General features: G+C 29.0%; 5 protein-coding genes and 3 long non-coding RNA genes across 19 annotated transcripts; 2 read left to right on the top strand and 6 right to left on the bottom strand.

The window, feature by feature from the left end:
• Positions 1-6: 6 nt before the first annotated feature.
• Positions 7-5740, bottom strand: LOC139099418 (pickpocket protein 28-like). Of its 5 annotated transcripts, none has more exons than XM_070651864.1 (10): positions 5384-5740; positions 4801-4912; positions 4015-4144; positions 3243-3898; positions 3058-3188; positions 2809-2965; positions 2229-2597; positions 1875-2144; positions 1183-1464; positions 7-1099 (listed from the first exon to the last, which is right to left on the bottom strand). In XM_070651864.1, the coding sequence occupies exons 1-10, from the start codon at positions 5448-5450 to the stop codon at positions 235-237; spliced, it is 3039 nt and encodes a 1012-aa protein (XP_070507965.1). In that variant the 5' UTR covers positions 5451-5740; the 3' UTR covers positions 7-234. The 5 variants fall into 5 exon arrangements, with proteins under 5 accessions (XP_070507965.1, XP_070507966.1, XP_070507967.1 ...); XM_070651865.1 differs by lacking the exon at positions 5384-5740 and adding an exon at positions 4972-5314 and having other exon boundaries at positions 8-1099; XM_070651866.1 differs by lacking the exons at positions 4801-4912; positions 5384-5740 and adding an exon at positions 5173-5321 and having other exon boundaries at positions 8-1099.
• On the top strand, positions 5617-8633 carry LOC139099420 (uncharacterized). Of its 4 annotated transcripts, none has more exons than XM_070651873.1 (4): positions 5617-5801; positions 6060-6107; positions 6226-6280; positions 7213-8633. In XM_070651873.1, the coding sequence occupies exons 1-4, from the start codon at positions 5781-5783 to the stop codon at positions 7572-7574; spliced, it is 486 nt and encodes a 161-aa protein (XP_070507974.1). In that variant the 5' UTR covers positions 5617-5780; the 3' UTR covers positions 7575-8633. The 4 variants fall into 4 exon arrangements, with proteins under 4 accessions (XP_070507974.1, XP_070507973.1, XP_070507972.1 ...); XM_070651872.1 differs by having other exon boundaries at positions 5618-5807; XM_070651871.1 differs by lacking the exon at positions 6226-6280 and having other exon boundaries at positions 5618-5801.
• On the bottom strand, positions 8253-9094 carry LOC139099422 (uncharacterized). The gene is made up of 2 exons (XR_011545304.1): positions 8535-9094; positions 8253-8474 (listed from the first exon to the last, which is right to left on the bottom strand). It is a non-coding gene; the product is annotated as an uncharacterized lncRNA (long non-coding RNA).
• A 92-nt stretch (positions 9095-9186) lies between these two features.
• Positions 9187-12055, bottom strand: LOC139099424 (uncharacterized). Of its 2 annotated transcripts, XR_011545307.1 has the most exons (4): positions 11981-12055; positions 11139-11916; positions 9820-11023; positions 9187-9438 (listed from the first exon to the last, which is right to left on the bottom strand). It is a non-coding gene; the product is annotated as an uncharacterized lncRNA (long non-coding RNA). The 2 variants fall into 2 exon arrangements; XR_011545306.1 differs by having other exon boundaries at positions 9820-11916.
• Positions 12056-12730: 675 nt separating this feature from the next.
• LOC139099423 (uncharacterized) lies at positions 12731-14268 on the bottom strand. Its single transcript, XR_011545305.1, has 3 exons — positions 14154-14268; positions 13270-13870; positions 12731-12993 (listed from the first exon to the last, which is right to left on the bottom strand). It is a non-coding gene; the product is annotated as an uncharacterized lncRNA (long non-coding RNA).
• A 799-nt stretch (positions 14269-15067) lies between these two features.
• LOC139099381 (pancreatic lipase-related protein 2-like) lies at positions 15068-18818 on the bottom strand. Of its 4 annotated transcripts, none has more exons than XM_070651823.1 (8): positions 18760-18818; positions 17971-18018; positions 17034-17210; positions 16383-16628; positions 16258-16329; positions 16171-16199; positions 15946-16113; positions 15068-15826 (listed from the first exon to the last, which is right to left on the bottom strand). In XM_070651823.1, the coding sequence occupies exons 3-8, from the start codon at positions 17197-17199 to the stop codon at positions 15182-15184; spliced, it is 1326 nt and encodes a 441-aa protein (XP_070507924.1). In that variant the 5' UTR covers positions 17200-17210; positions 17971-18018; positions 18760-18818; the 3' UTR covers positions 15068-15181. The 4 variants fall into 4 exon arrangements, with proteins under 4 accessions (XP_070507924.1, XP_070507925.1, XP_070507926.1 ...); XM_070651824.1 differs by lacking the exon at positions 18760-18818 and adding an exon at positions 18490-18677; XM_070651825.1 differs by lacking the exons at positions 17971-18018; positions 18760-18818 and adding an exon at positions 18490-18677.
• A 2345-nt stretch (positions 18819-21163) lies between these two features.
• On the bottom strand, positions 21164-21758 carry LOC139099316 (heat shock protein 27-like). Its single transcript, XM_070651740.1, has 2 exons — positions 21665-21758; positions 21164-21525 (listed from the first exon to the last, which is right to left on the bottom strand). The coding sequence occupies exons 1-2, from the start codon at positions 21756-21758 to the stop codon at positions 21164-21166; spliced, it is 456 nt and encodes a 151-aa protein (XP_070507841.1).
• Positions 21759-21910: 152 nt separating this feature from the next.
• Positions 21911-23690, top strand: LOC139099372 (glutathione S-transferase-like). Its single transcript, XM_070651813.1, has 3 exons — positions 21911-22150; positions 22485-22652; positions 23192-23690. The coding sequence occupies exons 1-3, from the start codon at positions 22018-22020 to the stop codon at positions 23509-23511; spliced, it is 621 nt and encodes a 206-aa protein (XP_070507914.1). The 5' UTR covers positions 21911-22017; the 3' UTR covers positions 23512-23690.
• Positions 23691-23792: the final 102 nt, after the last annotated feature.

Below are 23792 nucleotides of genomic sequence, written 5' to 3' on the forward strand. Positions count from 1 at the left end.
TTTTATTGCACTCGACCGATTAATAAATAAAATATATTAAAACAAAATAAAACATAAAATAGTAAAAGAAGTGAATTTACAATTTTTCAACATTAATGAATAAAATTTATATTTAAATATAATTGAAGATCGACAAACAACAATTTTAGTTACCGAAGAAATATCGATTTATTCAGAACTATTGCTTACTAAGGATATGGTTTTATATCCTGTTCACTCAATAAATTTTCCAAATTAAAGGTTTTGATTCACTAAGTTTAATGTATTTAATTTCTTGGCTTTAATGAATTTAATTTGTTTCCTGTTTTCTAACATGGCATAAAACTCACATAATAATCTTATAGTGAAAAAATCAACAATCTCAAAAAGTGTCAAAACAGAAATTCCAGCAAAGAGTCCTAAAAGTCCACCAATGTAGCTCAAAAAATCAACAGTTGTAAACTGTCGAACTCTCTGCATTGACACGTATTCATTTTCTTTAAACTTAAACTTTACAATACCTTCATTTGAGTGTTTCCGATGAGGAATTTCAATGAATTCAAAATTATATCCAATAAAGTTACACGGTTGCAAGCAATTGCAGACATCATTATCGTTTAAAAGTTCGTTTTTAATTCGTTCAACACAAATGTAATCAAAAAGTTCACATATTTTGGTGTTTTTATCTCGAATGATATCATACGGAACACAGTTACAAGAACTAAGCAGTTTCATTGAAAAACATTCAATTTCACAGTTCTTTTTTGTGTAAATTTTAAAAAACTTCAATCTTCGTTCATTTTCTATAAAACACATTCGATCATTTGGAGATAAATGGCTTAAATCTTTATCAGTTGTGATTATTTCCGGTGAAATATTTACTTCGATAGTTGTCTCGTGCCTAAGGTCAAAGATATGTTCAGCTTCCATTAGGAATAAAAATGGATACTCATAAGGTGAGTGGAGAAATACTTTTGGCAGGCTAGTTGAGTTGATAGTGAAAGATAATTTAAGAATGTCATTATTTGTATAAGTTGGTGTCCATGGAAAGTTTTTTATTTTTTTTGATAATTCTTTTGGATAAAAGCTCGTGTAATTGTAGAAGAAGTCTTTGGAAATGCTTAAATTGAAGAAAATATACATTTCGTGATTAAACTTATTATAATGATCTTTGCATGTTAAGGAAACAAATATTTCGCTTACTTTTCATGTTCAAACAGTCTCGAATATTCAATCATGTTAAAGCTGAAAGCATTTCCGTCATTAACAATAACTTTTGCTCTTGGAACAGCAACATTTTGTATCCAAATTGCATTTATGTTTGATGTAAATGATAAATTTGATACTGAAGATATTGCTTCAATTAGCATGTGTCCATAATTTGTTAGGTTGTATTGAAAGTTCCAGTTTCCAAGAGGACGATATTTAGACATGAATTTCATAGCTTTTTGAGGTTCATTTTTTGCTAAATATTGAGCTATAAGACTGAAATTAGTCGGAAATCTTAGATAAGTTAAAAAAAACTGTCGATCGAGTCAGGTTTCCACTTGAAATTTTGGAGTTAGGAAAAACTGACATATTTAATTCAATTTTGTAGGGGTTTGTTATTTTGCTAACTTTAACGGCTCATAAAGTACAGTTTTACCATACTAGTATGGTACTGGCTCCATACAATACTGTTTCATTTGTACGATTTATAGAAAAATAGGTCTCTGAAATGCGTATTGAATGCAATATTGATGCACTTTGGTTAATACTTATCAAAATCAATATTTTGCAGTGAAAAAGATTAATTTTTATGATAATGTCCGACTCTTGGCTTTAGAAACTAATGCACCCCAAAAACAATAATTTTCGGTAACTATCTGAATAAAAATCAAATAAAAATACTCAACTGGAACTGAAATTCATCATCCTTAAAATATTCTTCGTAATCTGGATAATTAACATTGTATTCCAATCCAATATCTCGTGCAATTTGTCCATTTGTCCTGTCTTTATTTATTCCATTTATTGTAACTGCTGGAAATGGGATTTCTGTCATATTTATATAAGTTTCACTTGTGACAAATGAAATTGAATTAATTTCCCATTTTATTCTCAATTTAATGATCATAAATCCACATGCTGTGATGGATAGAATGAATGTTAAAACCCAAGAAAGCCTGTAAATTTTATTAATTGATAACTTTTATTATTTTGACTGTAAAATTTAAATGTTTACTGTAATAATTATTAAATTATTATACCTATCAACAGTTTTTAAGTTTTCGTCCCCAATATAACTTAGTCCATGAATATATGAGCTTTTAAAAAAACTTTTCATATATCTTCGTACTTTCCAGACAAATCTCGTCATTTTCGAATCCTCAATCCACGATTTTCTGATTTTCATCAATTTTTCATTTCTTTCGTTGTAATGTATTCCTCTAAATAAATGAAAAACAATCTCAAAACCAGAAATAAATGAAAATCCAAAAAATAGTCCTAAAAATCCACCAACAAATGAAAACCAATCAATCATTGTGAAGTATTTTCGTCTTATTTGTGGATAGACACTATCGACTTTGAAATTGACTCGGATGTCGTTAATTGAATTAAATCTTGTTCTCGATGGCCTGAGAATTAAATGAAAATATAATATTAGTTTTGTGTAGTTATCACGTTTTTGCATTCACGATTATCTATATTTATATATTTATTCCCGTAAAATTGTTTTTTAATTGGAAATTTTTAAAAACGAAACAAATTTGCTTGTCTTCTTGAGGCGTTCACTAGCACGCGATTGATAAACCATAATTGCAGCAAGAAATATTCAATTTTACTTACAAACTTGATGATAGTTTCTTAATAATAATTTCATAGCTTGTAGCTTCACATGGAGGATAACATTTGCAAAATGATTCATTTATAGCCATAAATTTTTCAAGATGATTTTTAAAACATCCAGTTTCTGAGTTTTTGCAAACCAAGGATGTGTCATTGTCTTGAAATTAAAATATGAATGAGGATAGTATAGATTTTAAATCTTAATTCTAAGTTAGTCGTGCTTTGTCTAAACTTTTATTGCTAACTTACTGATCATGTAATATGGGACACATCCACATTCTTTCATCAAAAAGTCAGATTCACATTCCTTCAAACAATTTACTGCTGTATAATTTTTAAAGAATTTTAACTTCCTTTCACCACTTTTGTAGCATTTCCGTCTGAAATGTAAGAAATTAATTTTTAAATAAACTCAACTTATAAATACATTTTACTCATCAGTATCCAATCCTAGTAAAGTTTCATCAGTGATTTTAATCGATGGCAAAACATATATTTTGTGAATTTCTCGATTAGAAATTACAAACGTTTGATGTCGAGGATCAATTAGTTCAGTTGGAGGATGAATCACGACTCGAGTTTGCTTTTCAGTGCTCAAACAAATTTTCTTAAATTCACCTTTGCATCCTTTACGTAGAAGCTCATTGAATGACTGTTCGATGATTCCATGAAATCCGTGTTCCTTTTTAGGAGTGTATTTAGCTTCATTTAATTGATTATCTAAAGAAAACAACTGATTTTTGTAAAACAATGACTTAAATTCTCTGAAATATTTAGCAGTTTTGTTCTCATAAAAGATTTTCTTTTCCCCAAGGAGATTAAATGTGGTGCACCATCCATAGAATGAAATTGTATACTGATACTTGATGCTAATCTTTTCCATCCAAATTCCATTAATGAACAATTCATTTTGTAAATATAGTGCTAGATTCCTCCAATCGTAATAAATTCCGCCGCAATTGTATCTATCATAACATGTATTAATGTCAAATGGGTATGAAGCATTGTTTGTGGTTAATAGTGATGAGTAAAGTTGATAGCTGTCATTATAGTTGATAAGGGAGCAGAAGGAGATTGCTGGAAATGGAATCTTTGAAGATAAATTAAAATTATAGTTGATAAAAATTCATCTGACCATAAATTTTGACCATAAAGTTGTCGAAGTCGACAACATTTACTTAATGGAACATGTATTTTATTACTTACATTTTTAATATTAATTGCAATATCCGGTCGATAAACCACAATTGGATTATTTTGTATATTCACAGTAAGCTCATAAAACAGAAATATGCAGCAAATGACAGATACAATCACGGAAATGCTCCAAAAAATTCTAAATATAAATTAAAATGAAATCTTTAATGTAATTTTGTTAATTTTGTGACGTTAAAAACTTTTTATCTAGACATCGTAGAGAGCTCGGAATGGTTTTAAAAGATCAGTTACATAAAGTTATTGCAACGCCGTGAATTTAAAAGTTTCATATCAATACATAAATGTATAATTAAATATGCAATAAAATATATAATTAACAAATTTTTATTTTCGACAACAACACGTTTTTCAATTGTTTCTCAATGTTCTTCGATGGTTTTCCAGTGTTCACAGAATAAAGTTTGAATTTTTCGTAACGGTTATGTGGTTTGAATTATAAAATTCCGTTGAATGATGAAATTCTTAAATTTCTAGTTTGGTTATCTGGATCCTACAGGATCTCAGGTTTTGTGAATATGGAAGTGACCTTTATCCTACTGGATCTAGTTTTGTGGGTCTGGAAGTGATCTGGAACCTACTAGATTTTGTTTTGTAGAACCTGAACTGACATAAAAATCAATTACTGATCGCTGGGACAAAAATGCGTTGAAGTGACTTGATAAGAACGTTTAATTTTCTAATTTTTGTATTACTTTTCGATTAAATTATTGCTATTAAAATTATTGCGTTGAAGTGACTTGATAAGAACGTTTAATTTTCTAATTTTTGTATTACTTTTCGATTAAATTATTGCTGCTTGAAATGTATCCAAACCCATGGAGTGTTGTGCTTCTAGAATAACTTGTCAACGACGTCTTTAAAGCAATCATTTTTAGTAGAGATGCTCCTTCAATTAATAGAATTTAACTTTTATTCTGAGTAAAAAAATTAATGATACATAAATACCGTGCTTAATGTAATTTATAGCATTATTGTAAATTCAAACATGTTTTTTGATTAAATCTTTAAACTCATTCATTACACATGAAATGTAATTCCAATTAACATGAAATAAAATTGAAACCGTCGTTACAGATAAAAACAGACACACCAAATGCATTTTCCTTTAATAAATCAAACAAAAATATAAACTTATTTTCTACGCACGCACAATCAAACTCAAAGTCCAATTGAAGTTCAAATCTGTTATACACAAACATATAAGCTTTTCACATTTCTAATTTATTTATTTTGCTTCCAAATGTTCTTGGATGTAAAGAGTGATCATAAAATTGTATGGTTTAAAATGTAAATAATTTAGATTCAAAATGATCGTTAAAAATTGCTACTTAGATTCAATTATTAAGTTTAAAATCACTTTTTCTGCTAACACCTTCCAACGGTAGTCGGTTTTTTACCGATGACACTCTAAAATAAATATTCATATTTTCCCACCAAAAAACAATCACATTTTATTCCTTTATTATGATAGTGAATTGTTACTAAACTTATTCATTTTGTGAGCAATAAGAGAGAAAACTTGATAAAAGATTTAAATACTCTCTTCTCACTCTCTTGTTCATTATGAATTCAGCTTGAATTTTGCACGATTATATCAGTCTATGTTCAATAATCAACAAGAAATAAACAACTTATTCCGTCTTATTTATTAAAAACAAAAGAAGAAAAAGAAGTTTAATAAAAGATGAAAAGAGTTGCATCAATTTTGTTAATACTTGGATCGTTTGTTGTTCTTGTAACATCCAAAATAGGAAATGCTGATATTTCACCTAAAGGTGATGGTTAGTAGGATTAACTATTGGAATAAACTTTGTTTCATTAGTTTCAATTTTACCAATTCAGAATTTGTTTTCAATTTGGAATTGTCTAATATATGAAGAGTATGATTAGCATTACAGTATTTTTTGTATGTAAATCGGTTATCAAACTGCAAATCATGCCCTTTATTTGCTATAATTAAGTAGATATTTTAATGAAAATTGTAGAAATTGAGCTTATAATAAAATTAACAGAGCATTCTCTCTTTTTAATAGGCAACAAAGGATCCTCTAGGATTCCACAAAATGACAACATTAACAACGGTAATAATTATTTTTCAGATAGTAACCAACAGGATTGTAAAGCTTTCTGAGAATTATAATCTGTAAAATAATTTTCTCAGAAGAATCTCAGTTTTTATTTTAATTTTAAAACCAACAGTTAAAAATTAATCCAGATAAAAGCCCAGATGCATTCAGAGGAGAGAATTTTGGCGGTTCGTATACTTTTGAAACAAATTCTCTAATTTGCTTAGATTTTTCTTAAAAATACCCAAAATTCTCCCTAAATTTGAGCAACCCATTAAAAAAAATATAAAACTCCCTCAAAAAATTTCTGGCTACTTCCCTGAGTGCGGATAATAATTAAGTTCATATCTTCCTATCATCCTTGGTTTTAACCCTTCATGAGAAATTAAAAGAACAAAGATTTTATTTATAAAGGACTAAAAAAAACTTTAGCTATTCAGATCATTGAGATCCAGAACTGCGCTAGGGCGATTCGCGACTAATGATTGTTTAACGAGTGAAGGTGCGCCAGAAAACTGCACTCAATAGACTTACAGTTTATAGTGGAATCAGAACCACTCCATTGATGATGCTATTATCATTTTATTGTCTCTAGCCTACAAAGGGAGGCTGTGAGTCGCGTTTCCACTACATAAAGTTCGAAAAAGGACACGTGAAAAATTTCCTATGCCGAGTCTCGAACCCAAGATCGCTGGTTCGGTGTTGCAATAATTATGTACTGAAATACTAAACCATTCCGACACCGAGCCACTTCGACTCACGAAATAAATTTTTCTCTAATCCTTCAAATATATATATATATATATATCAAACGTGTTCTTTTCAAATCAATTTAATATTTGAAGTAATACATTATGAATATAAAACAAATAATCTTAGTATGTTCATCAATTTCTACATAAATTCGAAGAATCGTTAAAAACACGTTTTTTCCATAAAAATCCAGTTTTAAGGCAAACTCATCATCTCAATACAATCAGAATACGTCAATTTATTGTATTTCTACGTCACAACATAGTTGTAAAGAGCAGATTTTAATTTATGTATAAAATGAAAATGATAATCCAAACATATCCAAAATTTTTGATTTAAAAAAAAATTCTTAAATTGGTTTTTGTAGAACAAGAATGTCCACCAGGAATGCACTATACTGATAAGCCTCATTTATGTGAATTCACATGCACTGCCAAAGGAGTCAACATTTCATGCAAGAACTTAGAAAACCCTGGTTGCGTATGTCCATTTGAAAAATACTACAATACTGAAACCAAGACATGCTCATATGTGGATTGCCAAAATCTTGACTGTGTTGGACGGCCAAATGAAGCATTTTATCACTGCGAAAGTGGCAGTAGAGAATCATGTTTGTGCTCAAATTTTATCACACTCGACTGCAGAACTGGTTGTCAATGTAAGAATGGATTCTGCAGAGAAGGCGACAAATGTGTCCCACGTAAATGCAAGGGATCTCCATTCTCATAGTAAAGGGTTGGAATTATTGTGAAAAGGTGTTGAGACTTATGGAACTAAGTTCAATAATTACTTTAAAAAATGAGATTCAAACTGAGGTTTATTCAGATTTTTTTTTTTTTGAAAAATGAATAAATTATTTTAAAAATTAAAAAAAAATTAATTCTTTTTAAGCCCGAATTTTGTATGGAGTCGATTTCACTCAATTCGACTCTACATTATATATAAAAGTGTTTAGTGCTTCCATAACTTCTGCATTGTCACCTTCAAAACAATTATGAATGAACATTAAAACTAAATTGATATATATCCATAAATCATATATTTCACAATCATTTGTAAGTTTTTTTTGTTATTTGCTATCCTTAATCTTTAAAACTTTCTAATCTGACTGGTTCATAAATGTGTTGCATCAATTTTGATATAAAATATTTTTTTTTCTATTCTCTATATTCACATTTTGTAAATGGACATTCATCATTTATTTCTTTATTAGATTTGTTTGATGAGTTCTTTAACCTACAATCATTGATTTTCCAAATTGTAAAGGAATTTATTTTTATCCTCTTGAATTAGACAATGACGATGAACATTAAAAATAAAGTTAATGAAAAATTGAAGAACAAAATATTAAGTAAACCATGGTTCGCGATGCAATTCTGAAAATTAAAAATAAATAAAAATTCCCAATTTGTGCATTTTATAAATTCAACTGATTTTATTGTAATTTATAAACAGGGTGTTGACATTTTCTTGGAACACATGGACTTGTACGATCTTTCCTGCAATATCCATCCTTGCACATGCATCCAATTCTACAATCTTTATTCAATGCCGCTGAACATGAGCAATCGTTTCGAGAACTCGACTCACAGTTATTAAAAACAATTTCATTATCGCCGCATTCATCGACTGGATGAATTTGGGTTAAAGTTTAAATTTTGTTGATTGTAAAATTTTATTTTTATTTACCTGGTTTTGGTTTTGCTGCGAAAGTTATTGATAAGATGAAAAAAATTAAAATGAGTGTTACTTGCTTCATGATTGATGCTTTAATGAGACTAGAGTTTATTATGTTTTGTTTTAATATCAAATTTCTTTCTTTTTTTTTGAATTTTTTATTTAAAGAGCTTTGCTCTGATTCTTAATAATCTAGGATTGTCAGAGATTTTGAGAGTCTTTTAAATGAGATCATTTAATGAGAAAAAATCAGCATAATTGTAATTTACCACTTTTTAGAACAAAAGTTAAACAGCGGAGAAGTTTTTCGAACAACGCAAATCGACAAACTAACATAGATAAGCAGTTTAATTGCAGAAATGCTATAAATTGAAATTGAAATTACCTTATAATTCGATATTTCAATCTCGATCTCGTTTTAAGGTACCGGGATTTTTCGGGATCGGGAAATCAGGAAATCCCGATGTACCTTGATGTACCTTAAAACAAGCCCATGTTTACCGGTTTTTTTTTTAATTCTTAAAATAAGTCGTTTTTATCTTATTTAATTTATCTTATTAATATCTGCTGAATTCACCAAATTTCAGTTTACAAAAAAAACAGTAAATTTTTTATGAAAAATGTATAAAAAGCTATGACGTAAAAGATCAAGTAATCAAAAATCTTAAGACTGAAAAATCACAAAATATTTATTTATTCAAAAAAGCTGTAACCAAATAAATCAATATGCATAGGTTTTATGAGAAATGTGGATGTTTGCAAGTTCTTAAAACACATTTGCCATTAACACGACAAAATCCATTTTTACATTGACATCCTTCTTTGCAATCATAAAGCAGAAAATCGTTGCAATCACAAAATTCTCTGCTGCTTGATTCACATTCAAAATAAGCCTCGTTCTCTCCACAATTGTGTTCTATTAAAAAATTATACAAATTAGTTTTTAAATTTATTTTTTTTTTTATCGATTTTTCGGGGCTTTATGGAACAAATGATCACAGTCTTGCTTTGTCTCTGAATCAATCATTTAGTGTTGTAAAAAAAGTCGGCCGATCAGATGAAATTATAAGCGTCTTTTTTTTTCAAAAATGCTCTAACTAATTAAATTTCAAAAAATTTCATGCCATAAAAATAGTTTCCAAAAAAATTAACTTCCCCTTAATTAACTTCCTCTAACAATCAAAGAGACCTCTTTTAGGACAGAAAATAACCTTTTGTTGTGACCCTATATTCTATATGGGTACATTATTACAGCAAGTAATATACTACAAACAATATTTCGACTAAATTATCTCACCTGCTTGAGAAGTCGCATTGATCACAGAAATTAAAATGCATACAAAAAGACCAAGAACAAGCTTAATTTTTGCCATCTTTTCTAGTTCTTTCTAATTTAACAACTGAGTTAAAACTGATTGTGAATTTAGGCTAATATGCTGGTTTTAAACCATCGATTAATATAATGACCATAAATTATTTTAAGTTAAGTAAACAGTATGTTTGCTCTCAAATGGATTTAATATGTTTTTATTTTGTTTGTTGAGAATTTTTCTGAAGAATTTTTTCATAAAACTGAATTTAGCGTTATGATTTCCTTATAATTATTATTTAAAAAAAAAATTTGTGGAATTTAAAAACCGTCATAACAAAAAATATTATTTGTATTTTAACTAGAAATAAATAAACTGTTTAAGAAAAGTAGAGTTTGTTCCAATATTGCTGAATGCTTAATTGTAAACTCCAGTCCATTGAATATACATAGTTCACTCCAACCGAGAAAGGAAGTTAATTATTATTTTTGTCTGTATTTATTTCTTAGAACAACGACTATTCTACCGAGTGTCTTCTTTTGGCTATTTATTGACTGCAACAATAATAATTTTGTCGCTTAATAATTCCAACGTAAACTCAATGTAATCACTGCATCTAATAATTCTCAACGGCAGATGTAGTAAACACATAACACAAGATTAGACTTGTTCATCCATAAATCCAGCAATAGTGAACGTAACCAATGACATGACGACAAACAAGTTTTTTTTTCGCTTTTATTTTCTCACACGGCAATCTTAGTTACATGCTTATTTAATCCATATTCCTTAGTACATAGTTCTATTCTTCTCATCTTATCTCTTCATCAGTCCACCCATCAATCGCATAAATCATTTACAGTTACATCATTATCACAAGTGTCTCACTCACTTTCGCGATTTTAGTCATTAAACACCATTCATGGAAAACGCACAAATCATGTGGCTTCTTATCAACATTATTTTTGTACTTAATTTGTATGGGAGAGTCAAGGTTAATGGTTATGATGCAAATGAGTCTCATGGTGAGTTGATAGTGAAAGTGAAATTGATTAGTTTGATTTTATTGATGACAATGGTCAGATAATGTCGGCAGATAACAATTTTTGAACTTTTTTGAATTTATGTAGACGTTTAAAATTTTGTTAATTTTACGAAAGTACTTGTCGTAAGCTAAGAAGTGCTAGAAACCTGAAAAAAATCAAAATAATTAAATTTTTTGTTTAAATTCCAAAAATATTCCCAGTTTGTGGAACAAATGAATTCTGGGCAGAACGACCATATTCCTGTGGCTTTAGATGCAAACCTAATGGAATTGATATAAAATGTGACGATGCTCGCAAACACCCCGGTTGTAATTGTCTGTTCGGTTTCTATCTCAATATGGACACAATGAAATGTGAAAAAATAAAATGTAAAAATATGGACTGTATTGGGCGTGAAAATGAGCAGCTTTTTGAATGTGAATCGAGTCGACGTGATCGATGTGAATGTACTGAAAGGATTACGATGGATTGTAATCATGGCTGCATGTGTAAGAATGGATATTGCCGTATTAATGGGACATGTGTGATGCGAAATTGTCAACATCCAATGTTTAGCTGAAACTGAGGTATTTCTTATTTATATTTGAATTTATGCTAGTTTAGGCAATAGACTGTTTGGATCTCCTAACTTCAAACCTAACGTCATTATATAAACTAAATTACGATTTTTATGTAAATATTTAACTAATTATTGATTATTTAATGTAAACTGAAAGCAAAAATAAATTATTTATCAATTGGTAATAAAATTTCAGATAATAAAAAATGGAATAAAATTTTAGCTACAAAAATTTTTTAAGTTTAATTTCTTCCAATAATTCAACTTAGGATTTTTCTTTTTTTTATCAATTCACGAGTAGTATGGATGCTTACATAGCCTAGGTTCACAAGGACCATCATACGATTTTTTACAATATCCATTATTACACATGCAGCCAGTTTTACAATCGTCTGTAGTTCCAAAAGAGCATCCGCAAAAATTCCTCGAGCCTGATTCGCATTCGAAATATGATTCATTTTCACCACATTTTTGAGATTCTAGATTAAAAGAAAAAATTATAGAATCAGGTACTCCTCAGAATAATTTAAAAAGTTTACTTACGGACAAGTCCATATGTGATGATGAATATTAAAAAAGTACACAGTAAATACTTCATGCTTGCTTGATAGCTAAAATATGACTGATCAAAAATACTATATTGCATATATTTCATATTCACACCAAATTTTGAATTTGGGTTTATATATTTTTTTTTTTTGGTTTTCTGAAAAATAACTTTTTTTAACTTGCTGGATTACCCTTGGGGAATCATCAAATGTATTCTATTGCCAAAAGTCTGAAAGTTTTCTGATTTTTTTTTTTTTTTTTTTTAAAAAACGTTATATTTTTTTTCTGTATTTCATGAGTTACATTTCAATTTTAAGAGACCTAGCCACAGGCTATTACAACTTAATTCTGATTTACATAATGATTATTGATTTCGATGCGGTGATTTTTGTCGTGATGACTGGTTTTGTCCGTATGGACGTTTTTACTTTCCCCAACTCTGCACGCTGCATGACCCAGGATCAATACAACGTACCTAGCCACAATTTGTGTGTTGCGAATCACACAGAGTTGGTGTGACTAGAACAGCGAAAAAGCATCCGAATCCAACTAGACTTTCCCTGGGATTGAACCCGGGTCGTTAGAACGGGAGTCCGACGCTCTAACCACTTGACCATTGCCGCTTTTTCGCTGCTTCTGAAAGTTTTCTGTCTTTTCATGAGATACTTCAAGTTAAGAACAAAATGCACATTTTCCATTAAATAAATTTTATATAGTCAAAAATAAAGTTGATATAAAAATGCGTTTTTTCAAATAGCTTAATGTTATTTATTTAGCTGTAGGTTTTCAAGTTATATAAATGTTAGATCTTTTAAATTATTAATCATAGTACGGATGCTTGCATTGTCGACGAACACATGGACCACTTCGATCAAATTTACAGAATCCATTTTTACACATGCATTCATTATTGCTGTCTGGTTTCACAACATTTGAGCATTTACATGAGTTCCTTGAACTTGACTCATTTGTAAAATAATCTTCATTTTCACCACATTTTATTTGTTCTGTAAAGAAAAATTTTGTATAGAAATAATTTAAAAAATTTCATTTTTTTCTGTTAGAATGATCATAAGAAGTGTTAAATTAGACGCAAGGACTAGGATTTTCTAAAATTTTGATCTCGAAAAATTTCGAGATCGTTAATATTATGATGTAGCAGTGTCGAAGAGACTTTGTTGTGCCGTTTGACTGTTAAAATTAGAAAGAACTCAAATTTTGTCTCAGGAAATCAATACATGAGATATTTTTGAGCTGACTTAATTTTTTTCATTTTCCCATACTTTGCTGTGAGGTCACGAAGATAACCGAAAAAATTAGGAGCGAAAATAAAATATACTTCATTTTAACAGTAAATAAAGTTACTGACTGAGTCGAATGTAAATAAATATTTAGCTAGTCAATTTAATTTGAGTCAAATATGAGCGATAAAGCGGTATAATCACGATTAATTCAGATTGACCATGACCTACCGATCAATTATTATGAAATGCATAATAAAAAGATTGTGTATATGGCATTACAAAATAATAATTATATATAAATACATATATATATTTTTTTTGATAATATAAAATTGAAACTTGACTGAAATTTTTTAATTATTTTTTTTTTTTTAATTAAAAACACAAAAATTGTAAAAAATTTACTAATGATTTCATCAACAAAAGACAAACAAAAATTTACAAAAAATAAAATTAATTATTTATGAGTAGTAAGGATGTTGGCAATCTCTCTTTTCACACTGAGCACCAACAGATTTTCTACAGAATCCATTTTTGCACATGCAGCCAGTAACACAATCAGCTTTAGCAAGCATTGAACATCCACAGTCATTACGTGATGATGACTGGCAATTGAAGAATTCCTCGTTTGGCCCGCAAGCTGTAAATAAAAGAAAAATTAAGTTTTGAAAATTTTGGATATGAGCATAGCTTGAAACATGACTAGAATTTTTTATGGAATTAAGTTGGCTTTGAAATTTTATTTAAAATAAGGTTTACATTATTATCAGCTAAAATTTTGCACAAAAGAACTATTCATTAGAGTGTTGAAAATAGACTACAAATTATAAATTATTCAATATAACTGAATTTAATAAAACTTTATAAATTCACTAATAGTAAAATGTTCCATAAACTGATTGTTTCCCTGAAACTTGACCTACCTGACGAGACTAGTACAACTGATAATGACACAAATAAGAAGAAAAAGAGGAGCTTCATTTTAACTTGAATAACTTTTCTATACTGAATTAAATTTTGACGAGTGTCTGTGATTTTATTTATAAAGAAACGATTATTTTCGAAGGGGATTTTTGATTGTTTTGAGAGGATTTCAACAAATGAGTGGAAATTCCTAAATTCATTTTATTTGTTTTTGAGAGGTAATGTAAATAATTAATTTTACACATTGAATTTAACTTAGATCCGTTAAATTGTTTATGTTAGTTTTACATCATATTTTTCTAGTTTTCTTCATGTGCGAAATTTAAAAAAAAACTAATAAAATGATACAGCTAAAAATTATATTAAAAAATTACATTTTAATTTGATGGGTTAAGCTGCATTGGTCACTACTAAATGAATATTAACTTAACTTATTAGAATTTTAATTTCACTTTTTAACTTCAATCTTCAATATTTGTGAACACACGTTTTTTTCTACTAAGAGGATATAATTGTGTAAAAATATCCGAGAGGATTAATTTTTGTTGAGTTTAGGCAGTTGAGTTTGTAGATCAAAAATTTAAATTTAAAGAAACGGTTATAAGTTGTTAACTTGATAATAACTTAATTAATTGATAATTCTGAACTTAAATTATGATTAATTAATTTAAAAGAAGATTTCTTAAGGGCACCTAGATGCGTTGAAACTTCTTGGTACTGATTGAATATATATATATATTGTACAAATAATGTAAGACAAAGGTTTTTTATGCCTTATTGAATGATCTAGCTAACATTCAAAAGGGCTTTTTCTTCTGCAATGATGAAAATATAATGAATAAAATAATAATAATAATAATAATAATAACTAATTTATGAATATTATATTTTTATTAAACAAATATTAGGATATTAAACAGAATTGTGAGACGCCAGAGAGTCTAGACTCTAAAAGTTAAAAAAGAATTGAAAATATTAAAAAGCCTCCAAAGAAAGATCAGCCGACTTAATTAAATTCTAAATAAACTCAAACACAAAATATTTTATCAAATTCAGACATAAATCCATTAATTAAAGGTTGTCTATTTTCTGAGCAAATTTTAATCGACTTGTTGTATTCCATAGACTGTACTAAAATATATTCAACATAAATTTCTGGATTTTTCAGTCTAATGGTATTGAATTTGTAATTGTAAATAATTTTGACCTTCTCAGCAGGCCCTCCAACATCATTACTAGTCACGAAAAATGAATAAGTTTCACCAACTTCAAATTTGGATTCCTTTTCATTCAAGTAGATTATTTCACTGATCTTATTGTCATTTGTAATTAACTTGATGCTTAAAGTTCCAATATCGCTTTGATGAATTGAATTATTTGCCATTTTAATGTTTATTTTATAATGAACCCTGCAGAAAGGTGTTGATGAAGCTGTCAATAAGTAGAGAGGCTTCATTGAAGATTGTTGAGAAATTTTTAGTTGATTGTAGCTTAATTTACTATGAAATCCAAATGACATGCACACATTCTCATCATCATTGCAATTGCTGCACAATCCTTTTAAAAAGTCTTCATAACTTTTACACGAAATTGCCATAAAAGGACACTTTGTGTTGATGCTCTCTGTGTATAGTTCAACAGCATTTTTGTGATTGCATGTTCCATCTAGATACTGAAAGTAATGTTATATTCGAATTTAATTCAATTGAGTTAAAACTAACTGATCAAACAAAATCCAAGAAAAAAAAAAAATTACACAAAGTTGAACTTTTTAAATCATTCAAACTTTACCTGTCCTTTACAAATCGGCTGGTCTCTTCCACCATTTGGATAAAAATCAGCATGACCAATTTGTTGCTTGAGTCCAAAACTTTTCTCTTGAAATGTCGCGGAATCTGTATGAAGAATATCAACAAATTGTGCATCTGATGAGTCAAGCCTAACAATTGGAAGGGTAAACTACAAAAAGGTTTTCGTTAGGTTTTTTTTTTTAAAAAAAAATTTGAAGAATTTTACCTCAAAGTAGGGTTTGGCTGGATCCAAACCTAGAAATAGACTAAATAGTACAAAAAAATTATAATTTATGTTGCTCAAGTTTTTTACCGGTTATTTGACCAATTTTCATTCCGAAATCCCGTTGTGTAAAGTATCCGGCATATCCACATACATGTGAACCTACAAATTAAAAAAATCATTGGCAAATTACTCAAAATTCTATATTTCCTCACCTAAACTATGTCCAATCAAATGAAATCTGTCCAAATTATCTATCCCTAACTCAAGTGCAATTCCTATAATCATATGAGCAACAATAGCACCAACAACACGAATATTTGCTACAGCTTGATAATATGGAGGTGCTGATCCACCTCGCCAGTCTACAATTACTACCGTGACATGACTGTCGTAGTTAAGAATCTCATTCATCATATTGATCAACCATTTGGCATTTCCTAATTCCAGAAACCCATGTGCTATGAAAAAAATTTTGTGATCTTTGCTGATATTTAGAGATGTAATGGTTGATGAATTATTTACATCAATAAGTATTGGAGTTGTGCGGGTTGAGTTAGTGAATGCTGGGAACTTAACTTTGAGAACGGATGGACTAAAAGGGCTATAAAATAATTTAAGATTTTTAAAAATTAGTTAAACCCAAAAAATTTGGCATTTTGATAAACTAAAATAAATTTCAAAAAAATTGCAAAATTCAAACAATAATTTAGAATTAACTATTAAAAAATTTAAAAGAATTTTAAAAAATTTAAATACGTATAATAAACCAAAGCAAAATTGAAATTAATTAGAAAACTTTAAATATTGTAATTATGAAATAATTAAATAAATTACTAATTATTTTTAAAAATTGAAAAACTTACTAAACACTGTATGCCCTCTGATACGATCTCCATGGATAATCTGTAGGAAAGCATCCATAAATCCCATAGCATCTCTCAAAATATTGATTGTCAGATGATTCTCCAGCTTCATTATAAATATCATTAAGATTATATTCTGGTTGAGTTTCGTTTGATTTCGTTGCATACTCAGCAAAACTGAAGGAATTTAGGACAACGATTAAGCTAAAAACTGTGTAGAAATATGGATGCATGTTTGTGTGATGCAAGGTCTACATCAATATTTTAGAAGAAATTCAGAAAACTGTAAATTTCTAAATTAAAAATGGATACACCATTTATGAAATTAACTGTAAATTAAAATGATATTTTTAGCTTTACGTAAATTTCGAACGTTCTCTAATCAATCTTAAACTTTTATTAAGTGTTCAATTTAGTTCTGACTTAATCTCGATGATACATTGCACTAAACTAAATAATCTATTCATTTTTTGTAAACTGCTCCAAGTAAATCAAGCAATAGTCAACAAAATATTAGAACTTTGATATTTTTTATAAATTTTCCCAGTCAGAAAATTTATATTCATATCCACCAAATGAGACAAAGCAAAAAATAGCTAAGGCGTAAGTGGGTCTTAGTCGACAATAGTAGGTTTAGTCGTCCAAAGCCGACAAAATAAATTCAGAATATTTTCTTAATCGACTAAAGTCGGTTAGTGTCGACTAAACTAAGGTGGCCAGAAGATTTACACAAAATATCGGAACACCTTCGGAAAAAATCGGGCCATTTCACAGTTTGCCACCATTGGGATTATTTTTAACAATTTTGAGGATTAATATTCAATAGACTAGTTAAATTACTTTAGAAACATGCAAAAAAAGTGCAGAAAATAATTAAAATACCGAAAAAAAAAAATATATTTTCAGTCCTGGGCTTGAACTTGGGAGAGATTTTTACCTGATTTGGCCCGACTAAAGCCAATTAACAATCATCCGACTTCGACCTCTAAAAAATAGACAAAAAATATTAATTAACATTCGATGTACACAAAGAAATGTATCGCTTTGAGAATAGGATCAGTTTTCGATCGTTCATTGCATTTGTTTAAATTTATTTCTTGTAGCTTCTTTCAAAAGATTTAATAAACCATTGAACAATAATAATATCATGAGGGGAAAACAGCATGACCGGAAAATTTGTTCCAATTAGGGTTTTCAATACCGGTATCAAAATGTATTTAATATCGGTATTGAATACCGGTATTAAAAACACTAGTTCCAATCATCTATGGAAAATTTAAACTACTTTTAGGAAAAATTTTCGTTTTGGTTTATATGCAGAAACCTCTGACCCTTTTTGCAACAGCAATTTTTTGCAGTTTCAAAGATAAAGGTTTTTTTGGGGGATATTTTTAAATGAGAAATGCTTTTTGCCACCATGCTATTTCCCCTCGTACTACATTACTTCAAAAATTACTCTTAAAATGTTCCTCATTATAGTAGAGACTTGTTGCTTCTTTCCTAACTTTTGAATACTTCTTAACAATCAATCCATGATTTTCTATGATCACAATTAAGTTTTTAACTTGGTTAAATTTTGTTAATGCACCATGATATCCAAAATGCACATTTTAGAAGTCATTAACGTCTGATGCGAAAATTTTATTAAACTTTGGCCATTTTAAAGATTATTTTGTGTTTAAATTCAAATAATATTTTTATATGTGACTCAAAAGCAATTGTTTACCAAAACACAAACAAATACGATGACGAAAGTAAACAAAATTGTCAATCGCTTCATGATCGTCCACTCAATGAGAACTTTTTTTTTAATATTTTCGTTTGGTGAGATCACTTGATTAAGAAGAAGACTGAGCAAATGAGATTTGATTTTCTCTCAATCCGTCAGCGAAACAATGTGCAAGTTACATGCAAAATTACTCTCAAGTCTTAGTAATTTATTCAGAGAATTACTCCTCAGTATGCCTCTGCATTTTGAATTGGTATAGCATTGACTTTCAACTTGAAAATTGCTCAACTTGATTTATTTTAAGTTTCAGAATGATAGATTTTTAATTAGCTACTTTCGTACAGTATTAATTGTTATCTCATTTGAAAAGGTTCAAAAAAAATAAATTGATCTTTAAGAAAATATAATCGAAAGTATAGAAATAATATTAAATATCAAATGGACGATTTCATCAACATCTTTGACTTTCTCCCATTTGAACTTCTCGAAATAATTTTCGAATATCTCAATCCAGACGATCTCAAATCCCTTCTTAATCTCTGTGGTCGCACTCGCAATGTCATCATCGCTTCGCCAATTTCGATGCGAAAACTTAAACTTAGTCTCATGGAAAATTGGAGTAAGAAAGTTCCATTCGTCCGTGATCACGGAGAATTTGTAAAAGTCTTAAGTTTTGAATTCTGTGATTTCGACTCTCCTGGGCAGTTTCGTGACTTGATGAAAATGATGAGAAATATTGAAGAACTAAAACTTGCCGATATTCACATCGATGCTGAGAAAATGAACAGGAAATTTCGAAAGCATTATATCGATTTAGAATTTTTGAAAAAATTAGACGTCGACAATTCAAAATCTGTTGGAAAACTTCTCAGGCTGTACCTCAAGGATCTTCACGTTGACCATCTGCGACTTGACTTTTCACATTTTAATGTCACGAACGAGTTTGTTCGACTTTTGTGGCACCAATCTTGGATTAAAACTTTGGAACTGTCTGGATTTAATAATATAATTTACAAGTCCTTATTTTCACAAGACATCAGCTACATGATCACTTACAGTCTCAAAAAACTCGTTCTGAACTTCCGAATCACCTCGGATGGAAATTTTTTAAAATTTTTCAAAATTCTTGAAACTCTCGAATGTCTCGAAATCTATAAAGAAGTCGAATTTCCAGAGTTCTTGAATGCAATTTTTGAGATGGAAAGTTTACGGTCATTGACACTAGCGACGCATTTCGTAACATTGAGAAATATTGACTTTAAGAAAATAAAACATTCACGTTTAACTGATTTGACGTTGGTGACAAGAAGTCAATACGGAATTGAGACGACAATCAATTTTATGATTGAGAAATTTTTGTGCCTGAAGAATTTGAAAATTATCAACCAAAAAACAGACTCATCGGATCAAATGTTGGCATTTGTGAAGCTTCGAGTGGATACTTTTGAGGTTCAAAATTCAAAATTAAAGTATTTTCAAAATATTAAATTTGAAGGATTGAAAAAATTGAAAATTTCACAAATTCACGCGTTTTTGAAGTTTGAGGATTGGGAAAATTTCTTCAAATTAAATAACGAAATCGAGGAGTTAATTTTGTCTGACTTTGAGGTCTACTACGTCACTGAGCAGATTAAAATTGAAATTGACAAAGTCATCTATAATTTGAGTCAAATTTTGAAGAGTTTAAAGTACTTTGAAATTCATCAGGAGCTGAGATACCAAAAACCAATCAAATTAATCATCAATCAGAATGAAAAGCAGAAAGTCATGAAAGTTTCAGACTCTTTTATTAAAATATTTAGAAAAGAATTTCACATGTTGAGGAAAAATCACAAGTTTACTGTAAAATATATTGATGATGACTGTTTTCAGATCAATAATAAATATTTGGTGGGGAAATGAATAAAATTGAGTATTTTTTTAATGATTTGAATTTAGTAAATACTGAATTAATTGAGTTATATAAATTTATTGTTAAATCAAATACCTTTATGATAAATAAATGATTTTTTGATTTTAATATAAAATTTTGACGGAAAACGGAAATCAATTACTGATAGGTCAAAAATGCGATTAAGTCCCTCGATCAATAACACGAGGACTTTTGTAATTTTTTTACCAAAATTTGTGAAACGTTTTTAGATTTGTTTGTAATTATATATAATCCTATAGAAGCCCGACTAGTTAAATTAAAATCATACCACCATGCTTGGTGGGGACTATTCTAGTTGAATGGAATTTTCAATTTTGTTAATTTAGGGAATTAGGTATAATTCTATTCAGGCGGCTTTTTTTTTTTCTTCACTTGAGAAATATATAATAAAAAATCAAAATCACAAAAGTGTTCGTGTCTTCGCGCATTTTTGTTTGGAATGTTTAGATGAGTTATAGGAACTTGCTTTTATGAGCTTCCTGATAATGCCGGTGGAGGTGGAACTTTAATGGTCAAAACTTCATCAGATGACAATGGGGAATGAACTGAACTCATATCATATTCTTTAGGCAACATATATTTGCGGAGAAAATGACGATGAATAGATCCATGTCCATCGTCTCGATCTTCGTGTCTTCCTTCAACAGTAATTTGATTGTAGATGGTTTTAGCCGTAGTTTTATTAGGTGGGAAATGATGAATTTCAACAGAAGCTCGGAATCCGTCGTTTACAAAGTGAAGATTCTTTTGATCTTTGGCCAAGTCATTGGCAGTTTGGCGAAAAGAACATGAACGTTTATATCCAGTGCATTCCACTACGAGGAACCAATCTTGTTAGTTAGTTTAATCACAAATTAATTCAATTTATTTAATTTTTTGGTTATTTTTTTAATGATACTAGGTTAACTGTTTGAAGTCTCAAATTATAATCAGTAATTGATTAATAAGTCAGTTTCCAATCTACAAAACGAGATCCAGTAAGATTTAAATCAGTTCCCGGTCCACAAAACCATCGAGCGACCGAACATTCAAGACAACATAAAATTCTTATTTTTCGATACATTTAACTTTAATTTTCTAAACAAATCAAATAAAGCATGTTGAAACGTGATTCGATATTAAACGTCATAAACTTAGATAAGTAAAATGAAATAAATGTGTTTGTATTCATAATCTTGGTGCTTATTTGTATTTAACTTTTCATAAAACATCGCTCACATTGATTTCATTTTGAAATCAACTATTGAGATTGCCGGTTCAGAATTATCGGAGTATTCATTAACTCTGCTACAAAAATTGAATAAAATCGAAATAAATTCATCATGGCAACTTACAAGCTAACTTACTTTAATTTTCCAGCACTTGGAGAACCAATAAGATTTCTGTTGAACTTCGGTGGTGTTCAATTTGAAGATAATCGTATTGAGTGGTCAAATTGGTATCAAATAAAAAGCAGTAAGTCACAATTCTTCAGAATTATAATAAAAATAATTTTTAATGCAAATTATTATAAAAAGTGCATAAAAAAGTTAAAAACTAATAAATTCGCTGGTTTTGACGGATGTAAATATTTTAATATAAATACATTTCGACAACCCTGAGTGAACAATTTATGTCAAATTAAAATTTCAATAACATTTCGATATAATATTGCAACAATTTTAGTCTCTGAACATGTGATGGATTCGGTATCATATTCACATTCAAAATTATTCTCCTTTCATCTGAACATGTCAATAATTTGCATAGCTAAGTCTAATACAAATTAAGTAAAATTTATCATTCACAGCAACACCTCTCGGACAAGTCCCGATTCTCGAAGTTGATGGTGAAGTTTTGTACCAAACAATTCCAATTTGTCGCTTTTTGGGAGCAAAATTCAATCTTCTTGGTGACAATGAGATGGAAAACTACAAAATTGACAATGTTGTGCAGACAATTACAGACCTAAGAATGAGTAAGTTAGATTTATTTTCAATAATTGCAAAAACGCATATCATTTTATACACAGTCATGTCTTATCATAAAAAAATTACAGTCTAGGACTGATTAGATAAAATTATGTTTAGGGTTATTTTTTATTATTTCTATGGATACAATATTACTAATTATTAAAACAGGCTAAGGCCGACTAAAGCCGCGACTAATATTGACTAAAATGAAATATTAGATTTCATATGAAAATTTAAATTTTTATATTATTTCCTAGCCGTTTGGGTTCTAATCTCATAATATTTCTTGAATATTTTTAGCGCATTTTTTCATAACGGTTTTCTAGGATTTAAATTTTCTAACGGTATTGCAAGTTTAAAAATTTTCCCGCCAAAAGATATTAACATTTTGTACTGAAATCAAAAATTCATTAATTCTAGTATTTATGCGTTGATTAAAAATTTTTAAATGCCCGGCGCCACAATAACTATATGGAACTGATCTTTGAAAACCATTAAAATTTCTTTAATTTCAAATTTTATATTTTTTCTTCCATTAACACAGAAATTGAAATGGTCAATTTTGACAAGTTTTCACCACCAAATGTTGTTGAAGAAAAACGCGCTCAACTTAAATCTGAAACAATTCTTTTTTATTTAAAGAATCTTGAATTAATTGCATCCAAAAATGATGGATTTTTGGCAACAAAAAAACTTACTTGGGGCGATTTTTACTTTGCATCCATGATCGACTACATGAACTGGATGATGAAGGAAAATTTGATTGAAAATTTCGTCAATTTGAAGAGGATTTATAAAAATGTGATGGAAAATGATAAAATTAAGACTTATATTGAGAAAAGACCAAAGCCACAGATGGGATGAAAATATTTTGGTTTCAAATTGCATCATTTTGTTTATGTTCCTCCTCCTTCACAGAGATATGTTTAGGATGTGTGAGAATCTGATTATTTTCTCAAAACTGCTTTACTTAAATTATAACTAAAAATTAACTAATAAGTTCATTAAAAAAATCATTTCTATGGTTGGTAAAAATTCTAAAATTTTATTTTAATTTGCAATGAGGTAATTTTGTTCTCAGCATTAATCTTTAACCATTAAAATGAAAACAATCTTTGGTTTAGACGAATTTTCTGAAGATTTTA

The sequence above is a fragment of the Chironomus tepperi genome, unplaced genomic scaffold, assembly GCF_022539635.2.
Source record: "Chironomus tepperi strain 1889 unplaced genomic scaffold, CSIRO-AGI_Ctep_v1 contig_467, whole genome shotgun sequence".
Taxonomy (NCBI): Eukaryota; Metazoa; Arthropoda; class Insecta; order Diptera; family Chironomidae; genus Chironomus; species Chironomus tepperi.

Bases quoted from the DNA above. Each gene is read 5' to 3' on its own strand.
- LOC139099372 (XM_070651813.1), top strand. From the start codon at position 22,018: ATGGCAACTTACAAGCTAACTTACTTTAATTTTCCAGCACTTGGAGAA. The intron at 22,151-22,484 runs GTAAGTCACAAT...TATCATTCACAG, and splicing joins TTGGTATCAAATAAAAAGCA to CAACACCTCTCGGACAAGTC. The intron at 22,653-23,191 runs GTAAGTTAGATT...CCATTAACACAG, and splicing joins AATTACAGACCTAAGAATGA to AAATTGAAATGGTCAATTTT.
- LOC139099420 (XM_070651870.1), top strand. From the start codon at position 5,711: ATGAAAAGAGTTGCATCAATTTTGTTAATACTTGGATCGTTTGTTGTT. The intron at 5,808-6,059 runs GTTAGTAGGATT...TCTTTTTAATAG, and splicing joins TATTTCACCTAAAGGTGATG to GCAACAAAGGATCCTCTAGG. The intron at 6,108-7,212 runs GTAATAATTATT...TGGTTTTTGTAG, and splicing joins AAATGACAACATTAACAACG to AACAAGAATGTCCACCAGGA.
- LOC139099381 (XM_070651822.1), bottom strand. From the start codon at position 17,266: ATGCATCCATATTTCTACACAGTTTTTAGCTTAATCGTTGTCCTAAAT. The intron at 16,200-16,257 runs GTAAAAAACTTG...GTCTATTTCTAG, and splicing joins GAAAATTGGTCAAATAACCG to GTTTGGATCCAGCCAAACCC. The intron at 15,827-15,945 runs GTAAAGTTTGAA...CATTACTTTCAG, and splicing joins AGCCGATTTGTAAAGGACAG to TATCTAGATGGAACATGCAA.
- LOC139099316 (XM_070651740.1), bottom strand. From the start codon at position 21,758: ATGTATCGAAAAATAAGAATTTTATGTTGTCTTGAATGTTCGGTCGCT. The intron at 21,526-21,664 runs GTTTTGTAGATT...CTAACTAACAAG, and splicing joins TTTAAATCTTACTGGATCTC to ATTGGTTCCTCGTAGTGGAA.
- LOC139099418 (XM_070651864.1), bottom strand. From the start codon at position 5,450: ATGAATATTTATTTTAGAGTGTCATCGGTAAAAAACCGACTACCGTTG. The intron at 4,913-5,383 runs GTGATTTTAAAC...TATTAATTGAAG, and splicing joins GGAAGGTGTTAGCAGAAAAA to GAGCATCTCTACTAAAAATG. The intron at 3,189-3,242 runs GTAAAATGTATT...CTTACATTTCAG, and splicing joins CTAGGATTGGATACTGATGA to ACGGAAATGCTACAAAAGTG.